This window comes from Anser cygnoides, chromosome 8 (genome assembly GCF_040182565.1).
Source record: "Anser cygnoides isolate HZ-2024a breed goose chromosome 8, Taihu_goose_T2T_genome, whole genome shotgun sequence".
NCBI lineage: Eukaryota > Metazoa > Chordata > Aves > Anseriformes > Anatidae > Anser > Anser cygnoides.
Window position 1 is genome coordinate 26950776 of NC_089880.1, and position 13128 is coordinate 26963903.

General features: G+C 45.2%; 1 protein-coding gene across 1 annotated transcript in view; it reads left to right on the forward strand.

Annotated features, from left to right (window-relative positions):
• Positions 1-252: 252 nt before the first annotated feature.
• Positions 253-13128, forward strand: part of RNF11 (ring finger protein 11) — a 32118-nt gene continuing 19242 nt past the window's right edge. Inside the window, exon 1 of the mRNA XM_048062072.2 lies at positions 253-545. Coding sequence (XP_047918029.1) covers positions 423-545 — 123 coding nt within the window. The 5' untranslated portion in view covers positions 253-422. The remainder of the gene's footprint in view (positions 546-13128) is intronic.

Sequence of the window (13128 nt, forward strand, 5' to 3'; positions counted from 1 at the left end):
CGGCGGGGCGGAGTGAGAGGAGGAGCCGGGGCGGGCCGTGCGACAAAGCCCAGTGCGCAGAAAGCTGGTGACCAGGAAGCACAACAGCGCCGGGCTGCCGCGGGGCGGGCGGCGGGCGGACCCCAGCTGAGCCCCCGCTGCCCCCCCAGCTCCCGGGGCCCCCCGGGGCTGGGAGCCGAGCCCTGCCGTGCCCTGCCTTGCCCTGCCGGGGGTCGGGGCGGCTGCGGAGCGTGCGGGGGAAGGAGGGAGGGCGGCCGGGCTGCCGCTAAGCCGCTTAGGGCCGGGGCTGGCATGAGCCTCCCCGGCGGGGCGGCTGCGGGCTGCGCGCTGCGGCGGGGAGGCTGAGGGCGCCCAGCCGCCGGCGGCGGGGTCCGGCGGAGAAGGCGGAGGGGAAGCCCCGCTCCCCGGGGCCGGGGGGGAAGATGGGGAACTGCCTCAAGTCCCCCACGTCGGATGACATCTCGCTGCTCCACGAGTCGCAGTCGGACAGGGCCAGCTACGGGGACGGGGCTGAGCCGGATCAGGAGCCGCCGCCGCCATATCAGGTACGGGGGGGGAGCGGGGAGCGGCGGGCCGGGGGGGGGGGGGCCGGGGCCGGGCTGGGCTCCCCCGCGGGGCCGGCTGCCCCCGTGCCTTCGTCCCAGCGCCGGGCAGCGAGCTGAGGCGCTCCCGGTCCCTGACGCCGCCCCCCCGGGGGCCGCTGCTTTGTTCGGCCCGGCCTCGGCGATCCGGCCTCGCGGCGGGGGGGCGGCGAGATCCCGGCCCTAACCGCAGAGGGGACGGGGCCGGGCCCGGAGGGGGAGGCGAGGGCCCGCCGGGGGCAGGGGGGAGGCTCCGGGTTTTGGCTACAGAGAGGAGGACCCCGAATTTCGGGCAGTGCCGCTTCCTTTGTTGTCCTCGCCCGGTGACATCACTGTCTGGTGCTGCTCTTTTCTCCGTACTCGCAAACGGGAGGCCACACGCACTTGCACAAAAACTGCTCTTTGTCTGGGTCTATTTACTCCAGCCTGCGCTGCGCGCTTATTTTTAGCAGGGACCGATCCATAGCGAGTAACTTCTGTAATCCACCAGATCCTATTCCCTTCGGCTGCCGAGGGGACCTGGAAGGGATCGTTTTCCCATTGGTTTTTCTGTCTAGAAAGAATATGTTAATGTACATCGTGATGAGTAACCGGGGAGGGAAAAGACGCTGGGTGTTTTCTGTATCATGTGCCTCGCAGAAGGGGGTAGCGATGCAGAATCCCAGTGCCAGTAGTAACCAAAAGCCTGTTTTTGACCTCTGTTCAATGCGATGGCCCCCCAAAGAAGGCAGCTGGACTTGGGGTTGCACTCGTCCACTCCTGGTCATCTCCGTCCCCGTATATAGAAACGTATAAGGCTTTAAACAGGCCCTCTAAAGGCTGCACAGCACTAAAAAAAAGAAAACAATACAAGGAAGAATGTCAACAGTATAGCTGCACATTTTATTTGAGTTTTAAAAGTGTCTTCCTATCTGGAAGGATGGAATAGGATAGATCAGTGAAATCTAAAAAAAAAATGACTGAGACACAAATTCTGGAGGATGGCTTGAGAGCTCTTTATTGTCAAGGGTGGGAGTCATTCAGTAGTTGCAGACCTTGACGTATAATTAACAAAATTGCAGGAAGTATTTAACCGGGTAGACGTGTAATCTGCGAATGCTTTACAAGTTCAAGAATTACAGCTCTGATAGGAAGTCCCTTAAGTGCTCAAGAGGAGCCACATACGTAGCAGTCATCGATGATGCAGGGGAACAGCGCTGGTATTGCTTGGCACTGCGTAGCTGTTTGCTTTGCGCGAGTGCAAAAGCTTAACGTTTAGAAAGAATTTCCCGAGGTGGGTTATTTTTCTCCGAATTCTGAACTGTCTGACCAGTAAAGTGTTTGACAGCAGATTAATATTTTTAAAGGTCATGTTGTTCTAAGCTAAACCTAATTGTCCATTCTGTTTAGGAATGCATCGTGTTTTTGTTATAGCATGGGCAGCCAACTTGATATGTTGATTTTTGTTGCGTTTACGTCTGCGATTTCTGGGAAGACTTGGGAAAGTCTTTCAAAGGAAAAAAAGCTGTTAGCTCTTAAGAGAGTTGAGAAATCCCATTTTGCAGGCCTTCTCACGTCGCCTTCAGTGATAGATAAGCAGACATCTTACTCAGTTGCTGGTGTCGTGTTTTTTGATGTTTTTTAAACAAAAAAATTGTACGTAAGTGTGGATGGTTGACTGAGAAAACGGTAGACAGTAAAATCAGTGAACTTACAGACCTCCGTTATTGAGTAAGTGCATTCATACCCAAACTTCCCGCATTTGAATAGAGCAGTCTAGCGTTAGGTGATGTGCGCACAGGTGTTTGGCTGTCCTGAATGGCACTGCTGTCCAAAAACCCCATACACAAGTCGACCAATTGCTAAACCCTCACTGTAACGTGGTGTTTTGTGTCTCCTCGTCAAAATTCAAAGGTTCTTGTTCCGCAGGCCTTAAACCATGGTGATTTGTGACTTTAAAAAAGACATTACTTACAGCGTTGTGCAGTATTTCATGCACTTTGAGGTCAAGGGGATTGATAATTTTGAAGTGTATTAGGCCTAATGCACAAGCCAAATGCTGAACTTGGGGGATTCCTTGTGCTCCATTATTGCTGTTGTGGCAGCAGTAGCTTATGATCTCATTTTAACTTCCAAATGGCAGCTTGGATTCAGCGTTACAAATGGGAATGTAGGAGTTCTGTCCTAATGTGTGATAAATACTTCATCCACGATGTTTTAACCAGAGTTAATGTGTATGTGAGAACATTCAGACCTGAGGAGGGAAGGCGAGGAAGAGGGTAAAATGAGTTTCAAAACTTGTTTGTGGCAATTGGGGAGTGCGCAAGAAACTGGAAGATTAAAACCTAATTGCTGGAGCTTTAGTCGTGAAATAGACATATTTTGGTTTGCTTCCTTCGGGTTTGCAGCAGTGATGTGCCAACTTCCTGAACAGCTCTTGCAAGGTATGCAAGCGAAGAGAAGGAAGCTTGCCGATGAAGAGGTGAAGATACAGCAGAGAAGAACTTGTATATCTCTTTTAACTAAAGTCTGTATTATTCTGACACTTAAAACATGTTAAATTGCCTGGCACACTTGTGCTGAGGGCATCCATATGGGAATCTAGTTAAGCCATAATTTTTTCGGGTGTGAACTTCTAACAGCAAAACGCGCTTCCAATAGTCACTTCACTATTGCATGTCAAATTTATTTTATGATTGCGTGATATCAAATCACTCAGAAATAAAATTTCTGCTTCCAAAAGTTAGATTGAAAAATGGATTGGCGGTGTAGGCGCACGGAATAATGAGGAATATGCCTTCCATTCAGAGGCTCTGCATATACCTGTCTGCTGTCAGTGCACTGTAAGCTACAGGCAGAAGGCTTCAGAGGGAAAATATCTTTTTAAACAGCCATCCACATTATGAGAAAGAGGTCCATGAAAACATCAGCCGTTTTCCAGAGCATCAGGCTTAAGGGCTAACATGGGAAATAATTAAAGCACACAAAAGAGTGTGTGTGTATGCATTGAGGGGAAAAGGAAATTATTTTAAGAGTTGACCAGCATTTTCATAGACAGATGCTGGTTTTGGATGCCTCCATTTTAGAATCCTGGAATTACAACTGTTTTTCTAAGCGCTGAGCACATGCAACTCCATTTCTAACCGGTGAATCTGATTAGGAACAAGTTAGCTTTGGTTTTGTTTCTTCTCAAGTCCTCAAAATTGCGTGTGCTTTCAAGTTTGTTTTTCTTTTCTGTTTGACTTCTTCGCCATCTGTTGGCAATATGCCTTCTGCTGTTTTTTCCAGAGGAGTTCACTGTTTTTTTCTAGTTTCTCTTTACTTCTAGCAGTTCTTCCCAACGATTTTATTTTGCAGAACAGATGTGCAACTTCTCTTAATCCCTGTCTCGTATTTCTGTTCTTAAATAGTTCCTTAGCTGCAGAAAACAATTTCAGAGTTTATTGAGCTTTGGAATGTGTTCAGTGAAGTGCCGAATACATCTTTTCTACCTGAGTTTCTGAAAGGTACTACTGTCGACAACATACACTGCAATCTTTTTTTTAAAAAAAAAAAAAGTAACACTTGCTAAATTAATAAGCTAAAAGCATGAGAAATAAGTGTAAGTTTTGGTATTGATACTGAACTCATAAAAGCATGTTTGAAACGTTGATATGGAAGATGGGCTGATAAAATGTTTTACCCCTTTATCTGAGGAGATCCAAAGTTAGCTCTGGTGCTCAGTACTACCCTGTGTTGTCTTAGAGGCCCAGATAAAATGTTCCAGTGGGTTTTTATTTTTATTTTTTTTATTTGAGGCATTCATTTAAAACCTTTTGACCTGGATAGTCACTTGATTAAGTTGTAGGCACAAAATGAGACGAGAGATCAGAAACATGAGCTTAAGCCAACGCTGTGTGCCCATAATCTTCCAAAAGCTGTTGGCGACAGCAGGTTTTGAAAGCACAATTCAGGCTGTCTCATGGCTTCCTCTAAATTGAGGTTGCTGCAATATCCTCCGTGGGCCTGCTCTGTGAAATGAGCATCACTTGCAGGCGCCGTGCTCTTGTCCTGGTCCCTCTGTCCTGCGGCCCAGAGGTCTGTGCCCGAGGGGCCCTGTGCCCCCCTCCCAGTGCCTGGTGCAGTGCAGGAGATGTGGCCCTGCAGCATTGCTTCTTCGAGACCCTGGGAAAGTGGCCAGTCCGAAACTTTTCTCAGTATAGTCTGCTGCATTTCTGTCTGGAACTTGCCGCCGTGGATGCGTGTATTGGGTGTACTTTGCTCAAAAGAACAAAGGTTTTATTACTCTCTCATCATAGCTTAAGTACTACATTGCACTGGAACTGTTGGTGTATATCGGAACAGCATAAAAGGAGGAAAGATGTGATGGAAATACTCTGCATACTGAGCAGTAGCCATGAAGGAAAAACCAAAACCCAACCAACCAGTAATTTCATGTAAGACAAATGTGCGTATTAAATATTGCATATGCAGTCTTCTCCTTTTCTCTGCTTGTCCTCCACATCTTGCTAAAGATGTATGTATGAATTACAATTTAGTCGGTGAAATACTGCTCCGGCCCCCAATTCCTCATTCTGGTGGAAACTTTGCAGGGGTGTCTGTCTGTTCATGTGTGCCTTCTGACTCCGTGGGTGTAGGTGCCCATCAGCTGCAACGAGAAGAGCGATGGAGCAGGTGAAGCTTAGGATGTGCTGCATGGAGGAGAAATGGTAGAGTAAGGCCGTGTCGTTTACTTCCTTTTCAAGAATATGATTGCTTAGGCTGCCTTATATAACTTGTTTTCAAAAATGAGCAAGTGCTATATTAATATCTCTAACTGTGAAAGACCAAGCACTGATGGTGAAGTCAGTCCTGGTAGACTGTTGTGATACAATTTGGACAGCTGCATTTGGAAAATCTGCGAGCCCTCAGTGTCTTACAGGGCTGTTCTGGTAAATCGTGTGGATGTGCAAAGCAGTAGCAATATGTTTTGTTTTAAATATCTGTATAGGGATATTCAGTTTGCTCATGAAATATATGTATGAAATATAAATGAGATATGTGTAGTAATGAAATATATTATGAACTTCGTGGTTCATAATAGCATTCAAGATTATTTCGCTATTGAGCAATATACTGTGCATGTCTGAAGAACTTAGCAAGTTGTGTAGATAACTTTGTTGCTGGTAATCAGGATAGATAGAAAGTTTTCTGTGGGTGCCGAGTATAAACTCCTTTATGGTTAGTATTTATTTAAAACAAAAAATTGTGCACCTGTCTTTCCAGTCTTAATGCACGGTGGTTTCAGGTAGGCTGCCAGGCTGGCTGAGCGCTGCTGTCGAGGGGTGGGGGTAAGGGGAGGAGAGGGGCAGAAAGGCAGATCTTCAGATCAAGTATACCAGCTGGTATTGCAAAGCTAGATAACTTTTTTGGTGTAATAATAGTGAAAATACCATTTAAAAACTGTTTTTAGTGGATATTTTAATGAGCATTGGCTGAATATTGGAGTTCTCTGCAGCTTAAAATAGATGTCAGACTCCGGTCAGTTATAAATACACGTTGGGCATGGCTAGAAGAAATGGGATGTGTATGCTGACGTTTGAGTTCTCTGTGTTAACACTTCCTAATTATGAATATTGGAGTCAATTTCTAGGCTACTGTAGTTGAGTCAGCAGTCAGCAAGGATCTGTCCGTTTTGGCCAGGAGGTTTTGCAAGAGGAATTTAGAAAAGAAGATGAGATGTTTATAAGCCCATTTGACAGGATGCTGGTCGCTGTGTTGCACGTGTTTCCCCAGGGAACGTCTAAGTTGGACCAAGCTCTTAGGCAAGGTCTGTCCCTGTCTGCTGTGTCACTGCTCGTCACTTCGATGAAGGAAAGAGGCTTGGCTTAACGAGTGCTGTTAGAGACCCTGTTAATGTTTCTAGGCAAACTGGTTGCAGAATGTAAGGCCAAGAAACTAAAAATAACACTGCTTGCCAGTGACGAACTGGTATCTGCCAGTCGCAGTGCCTGTCCTTACTGTTGCCTCCCCATGGACACACGGAGAAACGTATTTATGTTTTGAGGAGTTAATGGGCTGCGGAATAGACTAAAGCAAATCAACCGTGACTTTTCTATGAGCTAATGAAACAGTTCCTAAGAGACCAGGGAATTACAAAATGAGCAGGTTTTTAGGGATGTCATGGCTGAGTTAGAGTAAAACCTCTTCAGGGGAAAAAAAAAAGCTGGCGAGTCACTGTTCTTTGATGCTAGAAGACAAAGCAAGCTCCAGTCTGGTTTTAGACTGCAAGAAAAATTTGCCCTTACAGCGTGAAAGTCTCAGAAGTGAGAGGTACGTCGTGCTTCCTGAAGGTGGGATGTGTTTTTGAAGATGCCGTCCTTTCGATCATTCTGCCAGCCTCAGGGGGCAGCTGCCATCGGCAGGAAAATGCAGCAGCCACCTGGCCTGGCAGAGGGGAATTGACGTAGAGCTTCTTGGTGGGCAAAACCTGAGTCCACGCGTAGCTTCCTGCTGGGTGAAACCGTGGATTTCAACATTAATAAAATCACTTGAGCAGCCCTAGCATAAGCCATGGTCTTTCTTGGTTCAGCCTGCTGTTTAGTTTGTAACTTCTGGGAAATCACTTAACTGGTCTGTGCTTTAGTTTCCTCATCTGTAAAATGAGGAGTAATAAAGCTTATCTTTAGTGCAGACATGCATAGTAATTTAATTCACGTTTGTAAAGTGTTCTGTGATAATTTGATTTTAATAAAATAATATTCCTCTGTTACAAAATGAACCTCTGCAGGAATTTACAACAAATCTGCTGCTGTAGAGAGGGAGCTTTATCAGAAGATCTGTTTAAGACAATAGATGTCTCCTAAAATCTGTTCTGGAATCCGATAATTTAGTTTTTATTTGGCAGCTCATGTTCCAGATGCTTGATTAGTAGGAATGAGCAGGCTGTGGAGATGGTAATAAAAAATCTTGCCTAATCAGGATAATGAATCTTCATTATCCGTGGAGATTCAGCATTCTTTGAGGCACGCCAATCAAAACAAACAATACCGCCCTCCCCCAAATCCAGGACCACCTTGTGTTTAGGAAGCTGTTACGTTTCCCGTGTGTGCTGCCAGTTCACTGATGGGATCTGCAGACGTTGCTGGCCATACAGCTGGAGTTTGGTTTCAGAACCACGGAAAATAAACTAGTTTCGTGTTTTGAAGAGATAATGGTCTGCGGAATGGGCTAAAGCAAAGCGGCCATGACTTTCCTATGAGCTAATGAAACAACTTCCAAGAGACCAAGGAGTTACAAGGAACGGTTGTTTTATTTACCAGTCCTCCGTAGGAATCTCTGTCGGCCGCTCTTGTTTCTCGACAACGAAGAAGAAAGTTACAATGCCGGTGGCAGAAAAGCTGCTGGGCCACAATCCACGACCAGTGACATGGACAAACAACAGATGCGTGCAGCAACTGGAGGAGAAGATAAAAGAGCCTTCCTTTCAACCACAGTTGCGTCAGCCAAATCACAACCAGCTGGTTTATTGCACTGGACGTTTCTGCTGAGCCATCAGAAAGCTCGCGCACGCTCCCTGCTTCGCACACGTGCACGTATGCATGAAACCGTACCAAAGGCTAGTCTGATTTCTGAGCCTCTCCTCCTGCCTGTCTTCAGCCACAGGTTTAGTTCAGGACCTGAAGTGCCTGAGGGAGGACTGAAACAGTGGGAGGAATGGGAGAAACTGTGACTCATGAAATTAAGTTCCTCCCTTAGCCCCAGCATGCAGCGATGCATGTGCAGACTATTATCTCTGCAGTAATGAAACCTGTTTCCCGTGATGGTATTTTTTGGACACTGAAGAGGCCTCCGTGTCCTCCCTTTTGCTTTTTCCCCACCCAGAGCAGTTTGTGTTTCTGGAGGCGCAGTTCAGAAGCAGTCCCTGTGCTCAGTTCACTGAACTCAAAGGGCAAATATCTGCAGAGACAACCTCATCCTCAAAGATGAATCTCAGCTGGCCGACAGTGCTGAGTTTTCCAGAGCTTAGCCCATGTGCCATTAGAGTTTGGACTGCTAAGAGAAGTCCTAGAAGCATCAAGGAAATGCCTTTATTATGACTAATAAAAATCTAGTTTCATGAATATCCAGTGTAAGTAAAAACCCGTTCGGCGCTGTTTCACACAAAGGGTGGGAATCACCTCTCCTGCAGCCGTGACTGAAAGCACCAAAACTTTGCCAGATACTGTCAGTTTTATGAATACTAAGTTTTCTCATGGCAAAAGTGATTTAAAAAGAGATGGCCAAATAATTTTAAACCAGAAATACCTGCATATAAAATACACATACTTGGACAGTAGTTCTGTAGGTGCTGTAAGGTTCTCTGCGGTCCTCACCGCTATCACTTTGTATGGCTCTCCTGATGACTCTGTGCAAGCTCTAGCCAGAAGGAATTGGAACAATATTTATCTGCCTTTATTTGTTCCTCTAAGGTGCACCTTGGTAGGATTACAAATCCCTTATGACTCAGTGTGTGAACGTCGCAGAATCAGACGAGGCTGGACACTCTTGCCCTTTCTCTTTTAGAGCTGCAGGAGACTTAGACCGAAGAGATCAAAGTGCATCGGATTCCGTCATTTCAATATCTACAGGACAGTATAACGCGTGACTACTTGGGGACGATGCCTCTGTGTCTGACTTTTATTCGGCATTGTAATTAAACCCAGATACAGAGCTTGTTCTGCGCGCTGAACGTTAATCACAGCATTTTATTAACACAGTTGTTGGAATTGTAATTCAGACAGTTTGACTTTGCACTATAGATTAAGACCAATATTTATTTTGTCTGAATAAATGCATTTTATTTGAAGATCAGAGAGGGAAGTGATTGCTCTTGGGTTTTGAACAAACAGGTGTAAGAATTGCTTGACTACAGACATAGCCAACTGTGAAACTGGTTTGGTCTGTACTATTGCTTAACAGAAGGCAGTTAACTGCTGAATTCAGTGGAAACTATATAAAAGGCTCAGACTGGCAAACAAATGCTGGAAATTCAGATTTAGGTGAGACAAAATTAATATCTTAACACTTGTAGACTTTATTTTTTGCATGCGAATAGTACTTGCTTAATTGCTTCACCAGTTTCTGATGTTTGGGGGTTTCTCTTGGTTGTTTTCTGTTTAGGTATTACAGTTTGTATTGCAGTTGCATCCGTCTATCTTCAGTTTAGGTTATGAGATATGACTAAGTCATCGCTTTTAGTGTCTGCTTCACCAAGTTCTGTAATGTTACATCTTCATTTGGGGACCTTGAGGCAGTTGTGGATTGTCTTGTGAAGGGTGGCATTCTTGGAAGTGTATTGACCTTCTTGGAAGGAAACATTATGATTTGTAAATCTCAAGCAAAAATACTTAATTTAAGTATTAGTTCTTTTCTAGGTTAATGATTTTTCATCTCTGAGACCCTGGATCTCTGAGGGTCTATGAGCTGTGTTTACAGTGCTCAAAACAGCTAAGTCATAAAATCCCATCTGTAGTCATCAAGTTGAGAACACAGGTCCACACACCTCTGCTGCAAATTTCTTCAGAGATCCGCAAATCAGAAAAAAGGAGAAAGCGCTGCATAGGTAGCGTTGCTCTAAGGTCGGTCCTGGGCCAAGAAAATGTGTCAGCCCGCTCTGGTAACAGCACAAAGCAAACCTTCGCCAGCGGCACCTGGGGAGGCAGCGTGGTCGAAGCTCCGGTGGCTGTGGTGGCCACGTGTCCTCCGCCAGCTGGATCGGGAGGGATGGCCTCAGGCCCAGCCCCAGGTGAGTTGCCCCATTGCTCTGCCACCCTGCCTTCAACTGGACGTAGTGCTGTGATAAGTAACCTGCTGGAAGGGATGCGTCCGGTAACTCAGGTGCAGCTCTGCTTTTTGCAGAATCCTTCCAGCCACTCATCTACAAGAACCAAAAGTGAGGTGCCAAAAGAGATTTTTTTTCCACTATGTCTGAATTTAGACAAACTCTGGAATTTTTAAGAAGTTAGGTTGTGTTTGTTTTACTGTGTGGCTAAGCTAGAAAATAAATTTACTGAAGAATGCCCATTCCTTTTGTAAATATAGTGGCTTTCTTGAGTTGCAGGAGGTGGAGTGAGCTGTGCAGAGACACCATGTTAAATGTACGAGTAGTTTTATTTTACAGAATCCTCCTGAACAATCTTTTAGGAAAGAAAAAAATAGTGTCCACTTGCACAAAAAAAAAGCTTCACGCTTCAAGTAATTTTTGTTTTCCTCTATAAACTGTAATCTTTCCTCTTGTTCAGTGAGTAACCTGTTTTTCTTACCTCTCAGAAGAAGCAAGATGACCTAGATTTAGAGCTTCCTGGAGAAAAGTTTGTTTCACCCTATATATAGTTTCTCCTGAGGTCTCTTCATGTGGCTAAAGCTGTCATCTACTCTGAGCTGGTAAACCAAGGATAAAAGAGCTATAGTTTTATGCTGAGCTTGGAAAGAAGGGTGTATTATCCTTCATTTTTTTTGGTGTCTATTAAATATATTTTATGTACACACCATTATCTAGATTCCACTGTAGTCAAGGTAGGACTTTCAAACTCCCAGCTGCAATATCAAGAAGTTAATGTCTGTTTCTTTCAGCTTTATGTCTGCTCAGTGTCTTGCGGATGAATAATGACCAATTACCTCTTCATTAAAGAGCGAGTTGGATCAAGCGTTTGCGCTGGCAAGAATTTCTGCAGTGGACTCAGACTCAGACTGTGGTATCGTGGGGTCAGTGCCTCCCTAGTCAGATGGCACAGACTGTCTTTCTTCTTGGAAATTTCCCTAAGCACTTGAGTTGCTGCGGTGGTGTTTTCATATCGAGAAGCAAAAACTGGGAAAGTGGTAGTAACAGCCATGTAACAGATGCTTCCAAACAGGTTGTTGGTGTTGAGGGATCAGACAAATGTTTCCATCTAGTCAAGCAGCCAGAGTACTGCAGATGGAGGGAAATTCATCCATCCCTTTGTCAGGGTAAGACATTTTCTTAAATAGAGGGGAATTTATCTGATTTAGTGTGTCAGTAACTTGAGCTGTTTGGGCTTGTACAGTATTTCTAGGAGAGAGGGGTACTTTCCTTGTCTCTAAAGAAAGTGCTGCTGTGTGATGAAACCCAATACTCCTGTCCCGGGGCCTCGGCTACACCAGGGACCAACGCCAATTAAAACCATATATGCCCCTATGGTAGTGTGTGTGTACCTCAGGCATGTGGGGGAATGAGAATCTGTGTTCACTTAACTTGATTTAATACAGAATTCCGTTCCACCACTTAAAAATAATGGCTCTGACAGACTGTACTGGGGAGAAAATGCAGCTGAGGCCAAGGAAAAGACTCGGGAGCTCTCTCTGTGTTCAGTGTACCATGGGTTGAAATACAGGCTAAAACACGGTGTGCCTTGGGATCCATCCACACGGTGTGCTTCTGTGTTTCTGACGCGAGGAAGTCAGGTCTAACTCCTTGCTGCTGCCAGAGAGGATTGTTTCGCTTTTCCCTCCTGCTTTCCTCTTACAGCCGTGTGCTCCCCGGTCCCTTTGTGGTAGCTTTGGTATGTATCTGATCACTCTGTGTGTCAGCTCACACCGTTAAAGCATCTCAGATGGGTTCTCTCTTATTTTCCTCTGTCAGCTTAGTGGGCCAAACCGACTTCCTGGTAGAGGTCAGATTTATCTGCACTTCATGCAGTCTATATATTCGGTTTTACTTTGTGGCATCTCTGGAAAGGTCTAGAGATGATGGTTATTAGCCATGTGCTATTTCCACAAAATGGTACAGGATTTTTTGCTTCTCCATAGAATATACTTGGAACCGCATACCAGAGCATGCACCGAACGAAAGCCTGATAGTAGTTTGGACAGTGAGTGCATCTGGGAACGGTCTGCGCATAAAATGCGGTGCAAGTTTGCCATTGCTGACTTCAGAGGGGCAGTGATTAAAGCTGCAGGGATTATGCTGCTTTGGGACAAATCTCCAATGTAGACAAAACCTTAATGCTGTTCTTAATTGTGGTCTTCCTGTTTAAAAGCAAACAAACAAAAAGAACAGAATGAAAGAATCTAAAGCTGTCTGCCACAACTGCTGTTAAAGAAGCTTAGGTGCATTTCCTCACTTCTCTCTTTTTTTTTTTTTTAAAGAAACTTCGCTAACATTAGCTAACAGTTCATGAGTATATTTGGTAAGTACAGGAATTGGTGAAGACTTTCACAGCCTGTTCATGTTGTGCAGCAGACTGTGATCTCCCTTGGGACGCGAATGATTACAGTAACATCATTCATTTGCATTGTGGGGTGCTGCTGTGCCTCTTTCCTCACACAAGCCTTCCAGTTATTGCTGCGTGGATTGTTTCCAAAGCCTGAATATAACTTGGCAAGCCCTGTCAGTACTGTTAAGAGTTTGATTACCTTTGTGCATATGTATGTGAGGACTGCCAGGGTATGTGGCTTTTAATGAAACAACCTCCCTGTTGTCTAAAACGTTTAGAATTAAGAAATTATATGATTATACAACAGCAGAAGCTAAGCTAGCCGTCTCAATTTAGCAGTCCTCTTTTACGTGTTGTGACTCCTTACTCTAGCT